At 39.4% G+C, this 22,310-nt stretch overlaps 2 protein-coding genes across 2 annotated transcripts in view; one reads left to right on the top strand and one right to left on the bottom strand.

The window, feature by feature from the left end:
• Window positions 1-19,622, bottom strand: part of LOC107636764 (coenzyme Q-binding protein COQ10 homolog, mitochondrial-like) — a 42,706-nt gene extending 23,084 nt beyond the window's left edge. Inside the window, exons 1-3 of the mRNA XM_021122513.1 lie at window positions 19,541-19,622; window positions 15,017-15,258; window positions 14,537-14,553 (exon numbers count right to left, since the gene is read on the bottom strand). Coding sequence (XP_020978172.1) covers window positions 14,537-14,553; window positions 15,017-15,258; window positions 19,541-19,622 — 341 coding nt within the window. The remainder of the gene's footprint in view (window positions 1-14,536; window positions 14,554-15,016; window positions 15,259-19,540) is intronic.
• Window positions 19,886-20,467, top strand: LOC110271540 (sucrose transport protein SUC1-like). The gene has a single exon (XM_021122514.1). The coding sequence runs from the start codon at window positions 19,886-19,888 to the stop codon at window positions 20,465-20,467; it is 582 nt and encodes a 193-aa protein (XP_020978173.1).

Below are 22,310 nucleotides of genomic sequence, written 5' to 3' on the forward strand. Positions count from 1 at the left end.
GAGAGATACAAGCAACTGACCAAAAAGTGTCCTTCTGATATGCTTTCAGAATCGACCATCCTGGATATCTTCTATGATGGTTTATCTGAGCTATCAAAGATGTCATTGGATACTTCTGCAGATGGATCCATTCACCTAAAGAAAATGCCTGCAGAAACTCAAGAACTCATTGACATGGTTGCTAATAACCAGTTAATCAAAAATAGCAGAAGAAAAATCACACCCTAGAGGAAGCATCTGCCTGGCGTTCAACGCCAGAACAGAGTATGGTTCTGGCGCTGAACGCCCAAGATGGGCAGTATCTGGGCGCTGAACGCCCAAAATGGGCATCATCTGGCCGCTGAACGCCAGAAATGCACCCTGGAGAAGAGCTGGCGCTGAACGCCCAGAACAAGCATGGTTTTGGCGTTCAATGCCAGAAATGGCCATTAAATGGGCGTTGAACGCCCAAAATGGGCACCAACCTGGCGCTAAACGCCCAGAGTTGCGTGCAAGGGCATTTTGCATGCCTAACTTGGTGCAAGGGTGTAAATCCTTGAACACCTCAGGATCTGTGGACCCCACAGGATCATCTCAGGATCTGTGGACCCCACAGGATCCCCACTTACCTCCACTCACTTCTTCTCACCCCTCTTTCACACATTCCCATAAACACTCTTCCCCAAAACCCTTCACCAATCACCTCAATCTCTCTTCCCCATCACCTCACCACCACTCACATCCATCCACTCTTCCCCATAAACCTACCTCATAAACTCCACCTACCTTCAAAAATTCAAAATTAATTTCCCACCCAAACCCACCCTAAATGGCCGAAACTTAACCCCCCTCCCCCCTATATAAAGCCTTCCATTCTTCCTCATTTTCACACAACACAACCCTCTCTTCTCTTCTTGGCCGAAACACAACCCCTTCTCCCTCTCCTCCATTTCTTCTTCTTCTTCATCTATTCTTTCTTCTATTGCTCGAGGGCGAGCAAAATTCTAAGTTTGGTGTGGTAAAAGCATAAGCAAGATTGGACCTCAAGCCTGTGGCTAGAGGATGGTTGGAATTCATCCAATGCTCCATCATCCCCACTAGCAACCGATCTGAAGTTACTGTGGATCGGGCCATCATGATTCATAGCATCATGATTGGAGAGGAAATAGAAGTTCAAGAAGTCATCTCTAATGAACTCTATAAAATAGCCAAAAAGTCATCCCCCATGGCAAGGCTAGCTTTTCCTCATCTTATTTGCCATCTATGTTACTCAGCTGGAGCTTTCATAGAAAGAGACATTCCTATTAAGGAAGAGAAGCCCATCACTAAGAAAAAGATGGAGCAAGCAAGAGAGCCCATTCATGGAGCTCAAGAGGCGCAAGAAGCTCATCACCATGAGATCCCGGAAATGCCTCAAATGCATTTTTCTCCACAAAACTATTGGGAGCAAATCAACACCTCCCTAGGAGAACTGAGTTCCAATATGGGACAACTAAGGGTGGAACATCAAGAGCACTCCATCATCCTTCATGAAATAAGAGAAGATCAAAGAGCAATGAGGGAGGAGCAACAAAGACAAGGAAGAGACATAGAAGAGCTCAAAGACATCATTGGTTCTTCAAGAAGGAAACGCCACCATCACTAAGGTGGATTCATTCCTTGTTCTTATTTCTTCTGTTTTTTGTTTTCTATGTTATGTGCTTATCTATGTTTGTGTCTTCATTACATGATCATTAGAAGTTAGTAACTATGTCTTAAAGTTATAAATGTCCTATGAATCCATCACCTCTCTTAAATGAAAAATGTTTTAATTCAAAAGAACAAGAAGTACATGAGTTTCAAATTTATCCTTGAACTTAGCTTAATTATATTGATGTGGTGACAATGCTTCTTGTTTTCTGAATGAATGCTTGAACAGTGCATATGTCTTTTGAAGTTGTTGTTTAAGAATGTTAAATATGTTGGCTCTTGAAAGAATGATGACTAGGAGACATGTTATTTGATAATCTGAAAAATCATAAAAATGATTCTTGAAGCAAGAAAAAGCAGCAAAGAACAAAGCTTGCAGAAAAAAAAAAGAAAAATAGGCGAAAAAAATAGAAAAAGAAAAAGCAAGCAGAAAAAGCCAAAAGCTCTTAAAACCAAGAGGCAAGAGCAAAAAGTCAATAACCCTTAAAACTAAAAGGCAAGGGCAAATAAAAAGGATCCCAAGGCTTTGAGCATCAGTGGATAGGAGGGCCTAAAGGAATAAAATCCTGGCCTAAGCGGCTAAACCAAGCTGTCCCTAACCATGTGCTTGTGGCGTGTAGGTGTCAAGTGAAAACTTGAGACTGAGCGGTTAAAGTCAAGGTCCAAAGCAAAAAAAAGATTGTGCTTAAGAACCCTGGACTCCTCTAATTGGGGACTTTAGCAAAGCTGAGTCACAATCTAAAAAGGTTCACCCAATTATGTGTCTGTGGCATTTATGTATCCGGTGGTAATACTGGAAAACAAAGTGCTTAGGGCCACGGCCAAAACTCATAAAGAAGCTGTGTTCAAAAATCATCATACTGAACTAGGAAAGTCAATAACACTATCTAAACTCTGAGTTCCTATAGATGCCAATCATTCTGAACTTCAATGGATAAAGTGAGATGCCAAAATGAGGGACTTGAGCAAAAATCAGATTCAGAGGTTGAAGAATGACTGCTGATGCTGTTGGATTCTGACTTCCCTGCACTAAAAGTGAATTTTCTGGAGCTACAGAACTCGAAATGGCGCGCTTCCAATTGCGTTGGAAAGTAGACATCCAGGGCTTTCCAGAAATGTATAATAGTTCATACTTTGCCCAAGTTTAGACGACGCAAACTGGCATTCAACGCCAGTTCTCTGCTCAATTCTGGCGTCCAGCGCCAGAAACAAGTTACAAAGTGGAGTTCAACGCCCAAAATGGCACAAAAGGTGGCGTTCAACTCCAAGAAGGACCTCTACACGTGCAACACTCAAGCTCAGCCCAAGCACACACCAAGTGGGCCCCGGAAGTGGATTTATGCATCAATTACTTACTTCTGTAAACCCTAGTAGCTAGTTTATTATAAATAGGACCTTTTACTATTGTATTAGACATCCTGGATTGTATTCTGATCCTGTGATCACGTTTTAGGGGGCTGGCCATTCGGCCATGCCTGGACCTTTCACTTATGTATTTTCAACGGTAGAGTTTCTACACTCCATAGATTAAGGTGTGGAGCTCTGCTGTTCCTCAAAGATTAATGCAAAGTACTACTGTTTTTCTATTCAATTCAACTTATTCCGCTTCTAAGATATCCATTCGCACCCAAGAACACGATGAAGGTGATGATTATGTGACGCTCATCATCATTCTCCCTTATGAACGCGTGCCTGACAAAGACTTCCGTTCTACATGCAACAAGCTAGAATGAATATCTCTTGGATCCCTTAATCAGGATCTTCGTGGTATAAGTTAGAACCCATGGATGGCCATTCATGAGGATCCGGAAGGTCTAAACCTTGTCTGTGGTATTCCGAGTAGGATTCAGGGATTGAATGACTGTGACGAGCTTCAAACTCGCGATTGCTGGGCGTAGTGACAGACGCAAAAGGATAGTAAATCCTATTCCAGCATGATCGAGAACCGACAGATGAATAGCCGTGCCGTGACAGGGCGCGTTGACCATTTTCACTGAGAGGATAGGATGTAACCATTGACAAAGGTGATGCCTCCAGACGATTAGCCGTGCCGTGACAGGGCATTTGGATCATTTTCCCGAGAGAAGACCGAAAGTAGCCATTGACAATGGTGATGCATTACATAAAGCTTGCCATGGAAAGGAGTAAGACTGATTGGATGAAGATAGCAGGAAAGCAGAGGTTCAGAGGAACGAAAACATTTCTATTCGCTTATCTGAAATTCTCACCAATGATTTACATAAATATTTCTATCCCTATTTTATTATTAATTTCGAAAACTCCATAGTCAATTATATCCGCCTGACTGAGATTTATAAGATGACCATAGCTTGCTTCAAGCCAACAATCTCCATGGGATTCGACCCTTACTCACGTAAGGTATTACTTTGACGACCCAGTGCACTTGCTGGTTAGTTGTGCGAAGTTGTGAACCATGGTATTGGCATCATGTTTTTGGCACCATTACCAGGGAAAGAAAGAGCGATGAATTTTACATAATTAAAGTGTAATCACAATTTCTGCGCACCAACATCTACCAGGGATACCCTAAGAGGAGTGTAATTGTGATATTTTTTAATTTTCTCCCCTTGTCGATCTTCCTTCTTTTTGGATTCTTTATCTTTGTCTCGGTAGGAGAATCCGGATTTTGAGGTTTCTCCCAACCGAGAGTTTTCTTCTATGTTGATATATTTTTCCGCTCGCTCCTGCACCTCATCCAGAGATGTGGGATATTTTTTTGAGATAGATTGGCTAAAAAGTCCCTCTCGTAGGCCATTGATGAGGCCCATGATGGCGGCCTCTGTTGGTAAGCTTTGTATGTCTAGGCATATTTTGTTGAATCTCTCCATGTAGTTGCAAAAACTTTCCCGATCTCCTTGCCTGATTCCTAGTAGACTGGAGGCGTGCTTGGCCTTGTCTTTTTTGATGGAGAATCTGGCCAGGAATTTTTTGGCTAGGTCATCAAAGCTTGAGATGGACTTAGGAGGTAAATTGTCGAACCATCTAATTACTGTCTTCATGAGAGTCGTTGGAAAAGCTTTGCAGTGAACAACGTCTGAGGCGTCGATGAGGTACATTCTGCTTCTGAAGTTGCTGAGGTGATGGTTGGGATCTGTAGTGCCATCATACAAAGTCATATCCGAGAGTTTGAAGTCCTTAGGAATTTTAGTTTCATGATTTCTCTAGTGAATAGATCTTGATCTTTGCGTGAGTTGTCCTCAGGGGTGGTCTGGGTAGCCTTTGCTTTGAGATCGGCTTCGAGTTGTAGGATTTTATCTTCTAATTCTCGACGTCGCCTTACCTCTCTTTGTAGATCCTTGCCAACTTCTCGTTGATGCTGGCTTTCTTTTTCAAGTTGCTTTAAACGATCTTGAAGCGCTTCTATTACTCCTGGATTTGATGAGTTTTTGTCTCCGTTAGATTCCGGAGTATCTTTTGGTGTAGCGTCCGCGTTTTTGTGCGGCGTTCTATCCTCTAGATCTGAATCATGGTCGTTGTCATTGTCGTCCGCCATGGTGGTGGGATGACTTCCAGGTTCTCCGGCAACGACGCCAATGTTCCGAGGGTTACCTGAAACTGTAGGTCGATCTCGGACGAGATCTTCTGTACTGGTCGGAGATGACGTGTCCGGCTGGTGGGTGGCAGCCGGAGCTATCGTGTCCGACTTATGGGACTGGCTGCACTGCTGATCCTTCATCACCGGAGGGTGGGGGGTACCTACAAGAGACTTCGATGCTTAAGTTAGCATGGGTATTAAACAGGTTTTTTGTAGAATCAGAGTATGAGTTATACCTAGATGCCCCAGTGTATTTATAGTAGTTGTAGAGTGACCTTTTTAGATAAGATAATTTAGTTATCTTATCTTATCTTATCTTTTTGGGTTGAGGTCAGCTTATCTTCAAGGGAACCGCCCTTATCTCTATAGGCTTGGGCTGCCTTTGGATTTGGGTCGTGTTCCTCTATTTGGGCCCTTTACTGGGCTTTCCTGTCGATTCGTCCGAGCTCTTTGAGAAGAGGTCGGATAGTCGAACCTGAAGAGGTCGGTCGCTTAGTTGCTAATCATCCCGGGTCGGACATTGCGACCCAGGGTATGAACACTACCTAAGTTGTCTATGCTTTGATTATCATTTATTCCTTTGTTATTCACTTAGGTTTCTTGATTGTGGAAAACTACATTTTCGTTTGAGCATATCACTTCTTTTGAATATGTTTTCCTCAATTAAGTGTCTGTTTACCTTATTGGCTCTAATTTGCATTGTTTGACTATTTCCTCTTTGATTTTGTGATTTTTATCTGTTTCTCCTGAGTTATATCCCATTTTTCTCCTTTTTCAGGATGCGTCGTAAGGGTAAGGAGAAAGCCAATCCTTTGGCTCCTCCTCCTGCACATCCAAGCACTCAGTTGGACACCTTTATTAATGAGGAAGCCCATGAGCAGTATAAAAGTAAGAAAAGAAAGTGTTCTACTATGAGCAGAAGCTAAGCGTGCCGGAGAAATATACGGAAACAATCCACAACCGACTTGATTCTTACCAGTGAAAATTCATAGAATTTGACCCGATGGAAATCAATGAACACCAGGTAAAAAAATTCTATGAAAATCTGCTGAAGAGAGAGGCCACCACTGTTTTTCTCAGGGGGGTGCAGCTAGACACCTCTGACCATGCTTTAGAGGCTCTCTTACAACTTTCGCATATTCCTCCGGGCCGCGATGCTTACCCGAAGATAGTGGCAGATTTGACTACGGGCAAGTTATCGTTGGACAATATTTTGAAGAGGATTGACCTACCTGAGGCCCGATGGGAATACAGCTGAGGAGAGAATGCGGTCCCCATCAGCATTGCATGTGCTCATTTACACCTGGAGGCAAGGATTTGGCAGCAAATCATTGCTGATTACATTCTGCCGAGCACACATGCTACACACATTCGCGTCTGAGTGGCAGTTCTTCTTTGGGCCATTTTGGAGGGCAAGAAGACCTCTGTTTTGCCCTTCAACAGAGAGTCGATGTGGAAGATGAACTAACAACAGAAATATAACATTCCCTTCCCATCGATGATCACCCGCTTGGCCATCTTATTTGGGGTAGAGAGGCGACCAGGAGACCAGACGTCTGTCTATATCAGCACCAATCCCTATCTGCCATACGGAGAGTATGATGGACTACTGCAGAAGAAGAGGAAGACAACAGAGCCATCATCATCATCAGCTCCACCACCACCTTCAGTTCCCATACCTACACCTTGGACCCTTTATGAGTTGGCCCAGGATATACTTCAGGAACTCTACTGATACGAGAGTCGCAGTGAGCGCCGTTTTCAGTTGTTGGCAGCTAGACTAGATGGTAGAGGCCCCGGTCCACTTCCTGTATCTACATTAGAGCCTGAGTCTGAGCTTGAGACTGAGCCGACAGCAGAGGGACAGACAGCAGAGCAAGGAGTTGAGAGAGCTGAGCAAGCAACAAAGGTAGTAGCTAAGGAGGCAGCTGACCAGGCCATTTAGGAGCCGGCAGCTGAGACCACCAGAGAGTCGACCTAGGACATCATCATCCACCAGCCACTATAGCACCTACCACCGCCAGACGGTGGAGCTTCTCAGAGTTAGCCACCCCCGGTCTAATTTTTGGCACGGAGGACCGTGCATTATTTAAGTGTGGGGGAGGATCTGCTATTTTTTGGGTGTAAAATTCTCTCCTATACACTCCTTTATTCTAGTTTTTATCATACTTTTGTGGATATTTTTAGTACTTTGTCTTATACTACATACTTTTGTTTTGATCATTTGTATATATGTTAGTTGCTTCTAGTTTATCTTTTGTATTGCATTTTATATATATATATATATTGCACTTTATTTTACTTGATATATAGCTTATAGATATTGGTTGTGATTGGATGATGTGAATAGCATATGCCTAGTTCAATTTTTCTCCTAATTGTTCATGTTAGTTTTTGGATGTTGAAAATTAGGAATAGAACTAGAAAGATTTTAAAATTGCATCCATCACATCATACATACATATAGAAAATAATTTTGGTAAAAAATAACAAAAATTTTCAAGAATTTTATTTTTAGGGTGTTCTATTGAATTGATTTAGAAAATTATTTTTAAACTTGCTTGAATGATTTTTGTGGAACATAGAAGAGAGATAGAACAAACAACTTTGTGAGTTGTTGAGCCTATAATGAGTGGTTGCATATTTTAACCACTATTTTGTTTTTGTGTGATATGCTCCTTCTATGATTGTGATATTGGTTTTGCTTGATTCTTTATTTCTGATGTTTGATATCTTGAATGCATTTAGCATGATTGAGGCTATTTTTGAATTAAACTCACTCACCCATATGGACTTACCCTTGCATCTACCCTTGTTAACCCTTTTTGAGTTTTTTAATCCTTTTTTTTCTAATTTTAAGCACATTATTCTCCCTAAGTGAAAAGCCATTAATGTCCATGTATTGTATCTTTGATTAGCTTGGGTTGAAGAGTGTGTGTTACTCAAGTATGGGAGAAATTTGTGGAAAAACATTGGTAGAAAGTTCACTTTGGGTATTCATGGTGAAATTTTGGAAAAATTGGTAAACACTCATGCATTCATTACTTAAAACATGTACATTTCTTTTTGGTGATAAAATAAAAAGAGAAATTTTGGTGTACATACTTTGTTTATAAAAAAAAGAAAAGAAAATAAATGATAATAAAAATATAAGTAAAGAATGCATATGTGTGTGAATTAGAAAGAAGATGTATGAGTGAATGTGAGAAAAGAAATGAATGGGAAGTTAGGTTGTTTTCTTTTGTGTAAATAGGTTAATATAGGATTAGGTGGGATACTTGAGCTAATCAAAGGTCCAATTTAGTAGTCCACCTAACCATATTAATCCTACTGTTACCCTAGCCCCATTACAACCCTCCAAAGACCTCATGATATTTGCATTCATTCATCAAGTATTTGTTGATTGTTAGATGACTAGCAAATCCTAGAAAACATGATTAAAGGAGAATTGAGTGATTAAGCCCTAAACACTGAGCGACTAGAGTGTATACACATCTGGTGAGGGGTTCGATCGCTCAATTCTATGTTTCCATCTCTTATCTTGGCTTTCTTACAAGTTGTTGAAAATAATTTTGAAAACTTCAAATCACATCTTTGGACACTGGTCATATTGCTATATTTTCTTACCTTAGTCCTAAGGTTTTATTTTGGATTGATTGAGATTCCATTGTTTGTTATTTTTCCAAACTCAATAGGAAACCATATTATAGATATAGGTAGTTAACATTTAGCATAGTTACATGCATGTAAGTAGTTGTATTAAACAAGTTGCTTGTCCTTTTATCCTTCTCATTTGATTGTGATTAGCATGAGGACATGCTATTGTTTAAGTGTGGGAGAATTGATGAATCCATATTTGACGATATATTTTGGTTTGATTTGAGTGGATTTCATCATATAAACCCACATTTATTCATCTAAATAGCATACTTTTGTGTTTTCTCTTAAATTGTTCCTAATTGGGAAAACATGCTATTTTGAGCTTAATTTAATCAATTTTATTCTACTTTTATTCCATTCGATGCCTTGATGGTTTTGATGAGTGATTTCAGGTGTAATAGGTTGGAATGGCTTGATAAGAGTGGAAGAAAAGCATGTAATTGGGAGGAAACATGAAGAAATCAAAGGAGAGAAGCATTTCAGAGTGTGCCCACGCACACTTTCTGTGCCTATGCACAAGGGTCAAAATCAGCACCTGTACCCACGCACAGCTCTGTGCATACGCACAGAATAGAAATCAGCAAGTGTGCCCATGCACAACTACTGTGCATACGCACAAGAGAAAATTCAGCATGTGTGCGTACGCACAGGTACCAGCACGTGACTTCATTAAAAAGTCACGTGGCTCGTGATTTGAGTGGCTTTTTGGCCCATTTCTGATAGCTTTGGAGCTTATAAGGAGGCTAGCAACATACCGCAAGAGAGGATTCATACCATACATTATAGAACATACTTAGGGTAGTTTTAGGGTAGTTTATTTTAGGTTTTTCTATCAATTTTCTTTAGGGTTTAATTAGGGTTTGTAGAATTTTATAGTTCAAGTTTTGATCCTTGGTCTCTAGCCTATCTCATTGTAAGTATTCCTTAATTTTCCCTTTTATCACATTACTTGTTCTACACTTTCATATATTTTAATTTCCTTTGTCAATATATATAGAGTTTTGCAATTTTGAGTTTTGGTTAATGAATTTGATGTTTGATAGTTTTTATATGTTTATTGGATTGCCTTTGTTGATTTTGATCATTTGGTTGTTCATAGTTTTCATCATTTTTCTAATTTTGCCATGTTTTATGATTATGCCCACTATGTGTTTGATAAAATATCAATTTTGATTATGGGTTAAATTTTCACCTCTTGACTTGGGAAAAATGAGCATATGGGTTCCTAGAGTTGGAATGTCCAACATTTAGTGATAATTTTTGGATTGTTAATTGTTCTTGTTTTCACTAATGCTAACTTGTTGCTAAGGCAATTAGCAAGTGAGTTAGGATTTGTGGATTAAGAACAACTATGCTCACTTAACCTACTCTCTGATGTAAGGGTTAACTAAGTGAGATTAATCCATTACAATTGTCATAGTTGTGGTTGCAACAAAGAAAGGATCCCCTAACTCATCCCAAGCCAAGATTTCATTTATGCTTGAACTACACACACACATACATACATCAATCACTTTTACATCTTACTTGTTCATATTACATAGATAGTTCTTTAATCCCTTTATTAGTTCTAATTGCAATTTTAAATGTTCTTTTATTCCTTTAATTGTTTATCTCTTTATTGAAAATATCTTTTGCCTTCACAACCAAAATTGTGCACTTATTGATCACTAGTCCTTGGGAGACGACCCGGAAATTAAAACTCCTGGTTTATATTTGTTTTGAATAGTGACAATTTGTCCTTCTAAACTTTGGTGTTGCCCGATTGTTGGGTTGGGGCTATACTTGCAACGCTAATCCCATTTTTGGAGGAAAATCCCTAACTCGCTTTGGGACAACCACCAAGTTGTTGATTTGGGCTATACTTGCAACGAAGAGATTCTATTTCGTGAAATTCTAGATCAACACTAATTCTCGCATCAAGTTTTTGGCGCCGTTGCCGGGGATGCAATCGGTGTTACGTTTTTTGTTGTTGTGAATATGTTAATAGTGTAAATAGCACTTTTTAGTTGTTTGTTTACTTTTGTTAGTAAGTTTTGTTTATACTTTCTCTATGACTTATCCACACCATTACCACAATTCACCCCAATAGAACCCAAACACTTACCATTCTAGTCATCAATCTACACACCACCACCTCACTACATACAAAATCAAAATCCTTACTCTCATGAGCTTAATTATCAACCTTCATCACCCTAAATTTCATCTTCATATATGGATCAAGCCACACAAGAAGCACTCTAAGTGCTTATTTAAGAACAACAAGAGTTCTGGAAGAAGCAAGATCAAGTCATGTCTACCTTAGCGAAAACCTTGGATCGGTTAGCTTCAATGCGTTCATGCCACAACCAAGAAATTCTTGTGGATGAATGTGTGGAATCAAGCGGAGAGTGTGGAATGAAGAAAAGATTGAAAAATCTAGTAGAAGATGTCAAGTCACAACATGAAGTGCAAGAGGAGATGAATGAATAGTTGATGGAAATTGATCAAGTGGATTCCATCATTCATGATTTTTGTCCAACTTGGTCAATCCCTTCAATGACCTTCATGAACCTCCCTTGATTGAATTTGAAGGAGTGTTGATGTGGACTTCACACAACCTCCAATTTTTGACTTGAGTGATAATGAGGAAGATTTAAAGGAGGTTGAGGAAGATTTTAGCTACAAAGAAGTGAAGGTACATGTACAAGAGCAAATTGAGTGGGTGAAAATTTTACCAACAAGCTTCTTAGGCCCACATCAATAGGCCATCTTGGAGACGGATCATCAACTTCGAACCCTTCTTAGAGTAGTGGATGATGGAGAGAAGAATGTCAATTGGCAACGAAATAGAAAGTTCATCAAAGAAGTTAATTCAACATTTGAAGGTCAACTATGGTGCAAGAGTCAATTGAGTGGATTCCAGGGAGTGTACAAGTGTGTCAATGGTGATTCAAGAAGTTGTTCATCTAAGTGCAAAAATGAAGATCAACAAGAAGGTGAACAAGAAACTAGAGTATGGGATCCGAGTATTAGGTTCAACACTCAATACTTATGGATCCTAGTTGCTAGCTTGGAATTTCTCAAGAGTTTGATGCATTTCATTTGGGACCCCGGAGGTCAAATCAAGAGCAAACTCGGATGGTGATTCAAGGAGGAATGGAAACATAAGCCGCCCTAACAAGAATCTCCTTAAAAAGTCCAACTTAAGGACTTTAAACCAAAGTGTTAGGTGGGAAACACCCCACCATGGTAATATCTTTCTATCCCCTTCTCTCTTTTAGCTTTTATTTCTTGAATAATTGGTTATGTTGCTTAGTTAGTTAGTTGCATTTTGAAGTTAGTTAGGTAATCTTAGTGGAATAATGTGTTTTTAGAGTTTTAACATGTTTTGGAGCTTGAAAACATGTTTTGGATGTCATGTTTAGTGCCTTAAAGGCATTAAAATTTTTGCAGAAACAAAGCTCCGTGCGCACGCACGTACCTGTGCGCGCGCACACTTCCCTTATTTTTCACCATCTGTGCGTACACTCCTTATCATCCAGTCTGTTCAGGACGCTCGCACCAGTTGTGCGTGAGCACCCTATCCGTTTTCTCTTTCGTGCGTTCGCACACTCGTTGTGTGTAAGCACACTCACCCCTTTTTACTTTAAAAAAAAATAGCTACCTGTGCGTGGGCACAACCTTCAACACACCCATCTTGTTCGTAGCGCTTGCATCCAGTGTGCGTGGGAACAACCTTCTAATTTCCCTCGTGTGCGCACGCACACAGCCTTGTGCGCGTGCACAGACCTTGATACCTCTTCTGTTCGCAGCGCTCGCATGCTACTGTGTGTTCGCATACCCTTCCTTTTCCCTAGTGTGCGTGGGCACACTACCTTGTGCGTACGCACAGGGCACTTTTCGAACGTTAATTCGAAAGGGGATATGACAAAGAGAATTTGTTGTTGATCTAGAATTTCAAAATATAGAATTCCATCGTTGAAAGTATAGTCCAAACCAACAATGAATTCTCTCAATCAAATGTTTTATATTCAAATTATAATAACCGAGATCAAGAGTACTTCAACCTCGGGTCGTTCTCCCTAGGACGCAATTGGAAGTGTTTCTCTTTCAATTAAGAAATAAAAGAACTAAGAAGTGATCAAAATTGTAATTAATGCAAGTAAAGAGAAGGTAAGATCAAAACTAGTGAAAATGCTAAAAATACAATAAAAGAGCCTTGACTTGGGAGTGAGGATCCAAAGAATCCTATCATTGCCATAACCACAACTATGGTAATTATGATGAGTCAATCTCGCCTAGTCAACCCCAACCATCAAGGAGTAAGTCAAGCAAGCATAATTGATCTTAATCCATAAGTCCTAGCCAACTTACCAAACTAGTTGATAAAAGGCTAGTGTCAATGGAAACAAGAGTCAACTAACTACCCAAGAATTACCACTAAATATCGGACATTATGACTCTAGTATCCTAGGAACTCAAACCACAAGTCAAGGTGGAAAAATCTACTCAAAATCTAAGGTTGGCATTTTCACAAACACCTTGTGTGCATAAAAGTAAAACATGGGAAATTGTAAAGGAAAATAGAAACTATAACCAAGCTATCAACAATATCAACAATAAAAATCCAAACAAACATAAAGAAAGCATGAAACACTAAATGCATTGATCAAAACTCCAAGAAACACAAAATTGCAAATATGAACAAGTAACTTGAACTAAAAGGAAATGAAAGTAAAGACAATGTAATTAAAGAGGAATTGAAGAGTACTTATAATTAAAGATGATCAAAATCCAAAATTAAGCTTGCTATAAAATGCTACAATTGAAATTGCATAAACCCTAGGAGAGCTCTCTACTCTACACTACTCCTACTCCTAATACTATTTTCTATCTAATCTACTTAATGAAAAGCCTCCTCTCATTTGTATTGAATCCCCCTTATATAGCACTCCAAAATCAGCATCCAAGCCTTCCAAAATGGGCCAAAGGCCTTCAAAAAATGCTCAGCACGCGTTTCATTAACAAAATCACATGCAGGTACCTGTGCGAACGCACAGACGTGTGCGTCTGCACACTCGACTGAAAGTTGACCTGTGCGTACGCACAGGTGCCTGTGCGCACGCACACATGGAAATTATCGCTTGTGCGCACGCACGCACACTTCGCTGTGTGTGCTTTTCCTTGTTTTCTTTATGTTTTCTCCCTTGTACATGCTTTCTTCCACTTTTGGCCATCCATTCTTGCCTCTAAGGCCTGAAATCACTCACAAACCATATCATGACATCGAATGACATAAAAGTGGAATTAAAAATCACTAATCTAAGCATTAAAACGCATGTTTTCACATTTAGAATCAAATTAGGGATCAAACACAAAAGTATGCTATTTTGGTGATTAAGTGTGAATTCATGTGCTAGAATCCATTCAAATCAAGCCAAAATACATCGAAAAATATAGACTCATCAAGATACCATCGCACCCCATTAGATACCCCCCAAAACCCCTTTCTTCTTCTTTTTTCTCTCAACCTAACCTAGCCACACCTCCCAATCACCCCCCGTTCGATGACAACACCACCGGCGACCACTGTCGCCTACCTTCCCTCTCTTCTTTCTTCTCTTTCTTCCCCCTTCCACCATTTCTTCTTTCTCTGCGCGCGACAACTCTAGTGAAACGGTTGTCTGAAAATACAAAACATATAATATAAGGCTATAAGCACAACAAAATAGCAATCAATAGAAACAAAAAATTCTATTGCCATAAACAAGTTAATTTTGTGCTGCCCCTTTCAACAAACCATCCAACCCCAGTCCTGCTAGTGGTCACTTGGCTTGACCCACTCTATAGAAGTGGAAACAATTGCTAGAAGGCCAAATGACACATGCATTTTTGCTGTCTCTAGTTTTGAGATATAGCATGATACCCTCTTAACTTATAGCAATTTTCACATCAGAGTGATACCAATGGCTGATGACGTAATACATTATGTAGAGTTGTGTAGCGACGACATATTGGCAAAGCAACTCTATTGCATTAGCATGAACAACATACTGCCCACATTTTTGTAGAAACAGAATCCAACAGATTTTAGTGGTAGAAAAAGAGAAAGTAACCATAATCATCTTGAGTAGAAAAATGAACTACCTTTATATGCTTTGGTCTCTCCAATTCAACATGAGAAATATAACTTTCAACAAGGAATTTAAATCCAATCACCAACTCAGCATCAAATGATCCATCTGGATAGTGCCTAAGTATTTCCAACCTTCGACACCAGGGGACAATCCTATGGTAGAAGTCAACAACTGCAACAACATCAAATAATTGTTCTACCGAGTACCTGATAATAAAAAAGCATATCAGCTCACAAATACAAAGCGTATTCTCTATCAATCCAAATGTGTCGAGTTCCAATTAATTACACATTAAAATGATCAAATTATTTAAATTCAACACAGGGATTAGTGATTGGGGAGGAACTCAGGAAGAGAAGTGTGTTTCCCAAAATGCACTTCTCCTTGTAAATTTTGGAGAACACCTTCTTCACCATCTTCACATCCAAGAAAGTGCCTCGTTTGGACAACAGCATTGCTATTACTCAATGCTCCCGTAGACGGGGAACTGGCAACGTGGCATCCAAGAGACTGAATCTAATTGGTGGCACCACCATGAGCAATGCCGCTTCTGCTTAACGCTAAGGAGCGGAGTGCCTTCGTGGTGGACAAAAATGCCGGCATTTTTTCTTCAACTCGGAAAGAATAGGAACATGGAAACCTAAATTGAGAAATTGGGCAGGTTTTAAAATGAGAGATTGAGAATGGAAGAATAGAATATTGGGATTGGAAATTGAAAGTGAACCCTAGAATATGGGAAAGCAGGGGATTAGGGAGAAATCTTGGAATGTGAGAAGACACAGAATCGTTTATTCAAAACAGATAGGCTCTACTTCGAATCATTTATTCAAAACAGAAAAATTTTTTCATGATAATCCTTGAAGAGAACATGAAAAAAGCATGTCTTCAGATTGGCATTGTCTTCAATTACAGGCTGCAAAGGCAGTGGAACTTAATTATTAATTACTCAAATTAAGGAAATAATCTTAGCTCCATTCAAAAGAAAAAAAATAAACCCTCCCTAAATTCATTTTTTTTAAATAAACAAAAGAGTACTACAAAATCTAATTCATGATATCCGAATATAGATGTAGCAACCTTCACTCATCAAATTAAAAAAGCATAGTAAATGATTCCGTGCGATGTACGAAAATAAATAATTTGTACTTAATGATACAATGATTCATAATTATTTTCTGTAAAAATTGAATTAAAGAAAGAATGCTTGATCATAATAATATATAAAAGAATGATATTAGAAAAATTTAAATTTTAAAAATTCTAAAATGAGGGACAAAATTTGAAAAACAATAGATAAGAAGGGGCGAATGAAGAAAATGTGTATGATTTCATACTTAAAAGTAGGGAATAGAGATATAAAGCAATTGATTTTATTGGCTAAGAAGAGGAACTATAGGAAGATGTTTTGAGTAACTAAAGCAAGTATTAGATGGAAGAAAAATTACGATGTAAAACACCAAAAATCCTTGTATGGTGTGCATAAGCTATCTAAACATCATACCTGTGAATATTATGATGTTGAGAGATGCTGGTGGCCAATTGTTATGCATATATACACCATGACATAAATAGTGTCACCCTGTTTAGGAGAGTTGTTAGCTTGAAATTCTACTACAACATGCTCTCTTTTATAATAATAGTAAGAGATTAAACCATTCAATTTTTAGATTTGTGTTGCTTGTTTGATAAATGTGCATGCATTTATTTGAAAGTAAAACTAATTGTGTAGTAGCTTGACCTAATCTTTGAATTAAAAGCATTGTAGATTTGGTACTTTAACTTTGCATTATATTATGCTAGGAAAAAATTCACTCACTCAGACAAGGAATATAAACCTAGTTATACATGGAGAAGCATCTGGGAAACAAAGTGGGTGCTAGAGCTGGGTGGATTATGAAAAATTAGCTAAGAAAAAATACAAAGATCTGGGAAGATTTGTGATTCCTAACCAAAACGGGTTCAAAGTGTGGAGCACAAAAACATGCTTTTATAAGAAAACCACAGTGGATAGCCTAATTAACTAAGAAGACAAAACATAGAACTAGGAGATAATCAATAATACTTTTCTACCTTTTGAAGCAGAGCAAATTCTAGAGCTGCTTATAGAAATATTCATGCACAGGAAGATAACTACTATTGGAAGTACAATAGAAAAAGAGATTATGAGGTAAAAGAGTTACCACCTCATCAGAAGCCATAACTAGACCGCAGTTTGTACCAGCACCCCAATCCAAGCAAAGCAACAATTCTGAAAAAAATTTTGGAAGATGAGAATTTTCTTGAGAGACCAAAACTTCATTTGGAGACTGATGAACCGATCACAACCTACAAAGCCAAATTTACAAAAAAGAGGCGTGGGAAGAACTGCAATGTGCCCTAGGTGCTGGGAAAAGGAAGAGACAAATTCTCACCTATTCAGGGACTGTAATTAAGCGAGGCATTTCTAGTTTATCTCCCCATTTATGCTCAAAACGGAAACAGCAACCAACACCTCCTTGCAACAATGGATTCAGTCAATGCTTAATCATTCTGGGGATGAAAGGGGTGGGCTCTTTCTTTGTTGTCTTAACACAATTTGACTTGGTAGGAACAAACTAATCTTCGACTAGGAACACTCTCTACCAGAGACTCTGCTGGAGAAAGTGCACCGAGCCTTCACGGAAGCAACCAGGCCCGACCTGCCTATCACCTTATCACGAAGAACACCTCCGGAAAGCCAGAGTGTGAGCAAATGGAGGTCTCTAGAGCAAGGAAGATACAAAGTTAATATACATGCTGCCATCATTACTGAAAGGAGATGAGGAGTTGGTGTTGTAATTAGAGACTGGGAAGGGGTGGTTGTGCTTGCTGCCACGTTGGAAGTTGCTGCATCACCAGTTACAGAGGCAGAAGCATGGGCTATCTTTATGGGCCTGAGCTTGGCGGCACAAGGGTGTTTTTTAGAGGTAGAAGTGGAAGGGGATAATGTTGAAGTAATATAAGCTCTGAAAGCTACATAAACTTTTACGGCTCCCTTCGGCACTATCATAGTAAACTGTAAAGCTTTTTTGAATAGTTATAGGTTTTACAACTTTACACATGTGAAAAGAAGTGGAAATTCAGTAGCACACACAATTGCTAATTTAGCTCTAACCAAGCCAAATTTACTGTAGTTGGAAGAAACCCCTATAATTATTTGTAACTTGGTCCACCTTGATATTATGAGCCTTTCTTCTTAATATAAATCTTTCCTTCAAAAAAAAATTTTTGCATTATATTTTATTAATGGTATCTTACTTCGTAACCAAATTCATTCCTGACAATTTCGATAAGATTTCATGGATAATTTTTTAAATTAATTAATAATATTTCTTTTAATCAGAATTAGTAACAGAGACATAAACCATAGAACAATTTTATTTATAGTCAACATATGCACAAAGGTTAATAAATTATAAGCACAGGTAAAAGTAAATAAACAAAGAAAAAATGTGAAAAAACCCAAAGTATAAAAAATCTAATTTTTTATTTCATAGACCTACATAATAAATAGATGATCAAGTGAGAAATGAAGCACTGTCTGCACTATGATAGTTAAAATTAGAAGAACAAAACTTATATTCTAAGAAATACAAGGAGAAGGGGAATCTGAAAAAGACAAAATAGGGAAAGCAATGGTCCACAGTCCATCACGACGGCAAAGAGTGAAAACCAGATGACGACGAGTGACAACCCCACAACGGTCCATGATCCAAGGTGACTCGACGACGACAAGAACCCAAAACCAGAAGACGACAAGCGACGATGATTCGACGAGTTGCTTCTGTAACTGGAAACGAGGGGCCCAGGAAAGTTTGTGAGATATTGAAACACTTTGTGACGAGACGAGAGGAGCAACGAGAGGTCAGCAAGTGTGAAGGAGAAGAGACTCGAGTGAGACCGAGACTCTAGTGGCAGCGAGAGAGAAGAGAGAGTTCAAGTCTGAGACTTGAAAGTGAGAGATTGAGAGTGTGAAGGTGGGCTGAGAAAACCCAATGAAGATGAAGAGCTTCTTTGATATTTTTTAGTTTTTCATATGTGTTTGTAGTAGGAAGCGTGCTGAGTTACTTTGCTGTGTTCCATAGGAGATTCAAGGATATGTTCCCATTTAGGGTGATAAAAGCATCCAACTAGTTTTGCACATGGGGGAGGAACGCGCAAACTGCTGGGGGAGGAGAGTTATTGATTGCTCGTTAACCTAACTCTAAGTTTGAAAGAAGAAAGCCACTTTCTTTTCATTTTAGGTTATGAAGGTGATTGTAACTGAAAAGCTGCTTTATGACCTACGCTTCCTTCTAAGGAATTGTGAATCTCCAAAACTACAAAGTAATTTTCATCCTCCATCCCTCGTAAGTTCGAAAGCTCTCTCTCTCAACCATGTATTATCTTTCATTATTTTTCTTTCTTATTTCCCGTCCTCCATCCCTTGAAAGTTCGAAGGCTCTCTCTCAACCCTGTTATGTCATTCATTATTTTTCATTCTTATTTCTAGGAATTTTGCAATAATCTCTATTACCAGTTACCACTTTCTCTTTCTTTCCACCACCCCCAGCCCCAATTATTCCTCTATTGTAATCTGATATCTTCTCTTCCTCCATTTTCTCTCCAAAGATTAAACCTTTACCTTCCACACAACAACCCCTTTTCTGCTCACTCCTCAAATTTTACCCTTCTTATCTTCTTCTCTAAGCACCTTTTTTTTCTCAACAAGAGTGGTATCATTTTCAACAAGTAAGGGCCCGGTTGTAGTGTGGTGTAGCTTGAGCCTACCTTCGCACAATTCCATTACTCTTTAGGAGGCATCCTCCATAGATAAACTACCCACCCCACAGTGTTTTCCTTCGAAAGCTATCTCATAATCATGGGGTCACTGGTGCAGTTGGAATCGGGGTCAGCACCAGTGCAGCCAAAATTGGGATCACCATTGGCGCAGCCAATACCAGCCTACGAGGTTCTCAGAGTACCGCACAGACGGACCTCTTTGGTCTGGCTCGGCGGCGTCGTTTCTTACTTTGTTCTCCATTCCATTCTCAGTTACTACGGCAACCGATCCACCTATAAACTTAGGCGCCACCGTCCTTTCATCCTTGCTGGGGCCGTTGCCATCAACATATCTCTTTTGACGATTGGCTTCATCGTAGACATCAGCAACGCCTTTGGAGACATCCTCTTGGAGAAAACTCGGCCATGCGCCATAGCCATTTTTGGGATTGGATTCTGGATTATGGATACGTTGATCAACATAATTGAGGTCCCCTGCAAAAACTTCCTTGAAGACCTTGCCGCCAGCGACCAACGGAAGATCAGACTGGTATACACGTTCTTTTCATTCTTCATAGAAGCGGAAAGTGTGCTGGGTTACTTCGCCGCATTCCTTAGGAGATTCGGGGATATGTTCCCATTAACAGTGACAAAAGCATGTGACCGGTTCTACACGTGGTAGTGGAATGCGCAACCCGCTAAGAGAGGAGTGTTATTGATTGCTCGTTAGCCTAACTTTAAGTTTGAAAGAAGAAAGCCACTTTTTATGTTAGGTTATGAAGGTGATTGTAACTGGAAAGGTGCTTTATGACCTAGGAAGTCTCCGAAACTTCAAAGTAATTTCCATCCTCCATCCCTCGAAAGTTTGAAAGCTTTCTCTCTCAACCCTATGTTGTCTTTGATTATTTTTCATTCTTATTTTCCATCATCCATCCCTCAAAATTTGGAAGCTCTGTCTCTCAACCCTGTGTTGTCTTTCATTATTTTTCTTTCTTATTTCTAGGAATTTTGCAATAATCTCTATTACTAGTTACCACTTTCTCTCTCTTTCCACCACCCCAACCCCAACTATTCTTCTTTTGTATTCTGATACCTTCTCTTCCTCCATTTTTTCTCCAAAGATTAAATCTTTACCTTCCATACAACAACTCTTTTTCTGCTCACTCCTCATATTTTACCCCTCTTATCTTCTTCTCTAAGCACCTTTGCTTCTCAACAAGAGTAGTTTCACTTTCAACAAGTAAGCGCTCAGTTGTAGTGTGGTCTAGCTTGAGCCTACATTCGCACACCTCCGTTATTATTTAGCAAGCATCCACCCCAGATAAACTACACACCCCACAATGTCTCTCGATTGATAGCTGATTCAGTTATTCTAAATAAAATTTTTTTAAGGGTGATTCTTAAATCACCTATTATAGTATTTAAAATATAAGTTAATTCGATTATGGAATTATGTTATTTATATATAATGTATTTTGTAAATATTTGGTATGAAACGTTGGGGGACCAAGGCCCATACTTGCCCCCCATGGATCCGTCTCTGCCTATGCGATCCTAGTGCGATCCCTGTGCATCGCAGGAGTCACTCGCTAGTATTTACACTATAGCATCCCCGTTTCTAGGTCTGTTCTCCATCTCATCCTCAGTTACTACAGCAACCGATGCACTTGTAGACTTGGGCGCGACCTTCTTTTCATCCTTGCCGGTGCTGTTGCCGTCACCATACCTCTTTTGACGATTGACTTCACCGCAGAAATCAGTTACGCCTTCAGAGACAATCTCTCTGAGAAAATTCGGCCACGCGCCATAGGCATTTTTGGGATAGGATTCTGCATGTTGGACACGTCGATCAACATGATCGAGGCCACCTACAAAGCCTTCCTAGATGACCTTGCCGTCAGCGATCAACTAAAGATCAGACTAGCATACACGTTCTTCTCATTCTTCATGGTAATGGAAAGCGTGCTGAGTTACTTCACTGCATTCCTTAGGAGATTCGAGGATATGTTCCCATTCACGATGGCAAAATCATGCAACCGGTTTTGCACGTGGGGGAGGAACGCGCAACCCGTTGGGAGAGGAGTGTTATTGATAGCTTGTTATCCTAACTCTAAGTTTGAAAGAAGAAAGCCACCTTCTTTTCATTTTAGGTTATGAAGGTGATTGTAACTGGAAAGCTTCTTTATGACCTACGCTTTCTTCGAAGGAATTGTGAAATGCTCTAGGGGGTGGAAACGAATTGTCCAAAACTACAAAGTAATTTCTATGCTCCATCCCTCGAAAGTTCGAAAGCTCTCTCTCAAAACCCTGTGTTGACATTCATTATTTTTCTTTTTATTTCCTATCCGCCATCCCTCAAAATTTTGAAAGCTCTCTCTCTCTCTCTCAATCCTGTGTTGTCTTTCATTATTTTTGTTTATTATTACCAGACAATTTGCAATAATCTCTGTTACCAGTTACCACTTTCTCTCTCTTTCCACCACCCCCCAACCCTAATTCTTCTTCTGTTGTATTCTGATACCTTC

The sequence above is a fragment of the Arachis ipaensis genome, chromosome B04, assembly GCF_000816755.2.
Source record: "Arachis ipaensis cultivar K30076 chromosome B04, Araip1.1, whole genome shotgun sequence".
In the NCBI taxonomy this organism is placed as follows: Eukaryota; Viridiplantae; Streptophyta; class Magnoliopsida; order Fabales; family Fabaceae; genus Arachis; species Arachis ipaensis.

Excerpts from the sequence above, each read along its gene's own strand:
- LOC110271540 (XM_021122514.1), top strand. The coding sequence starts at position 19,886 with ATGGGGTCACTGGTGCAGTTGGAATCGGGGTCAGCACCAGTGCAGCCA.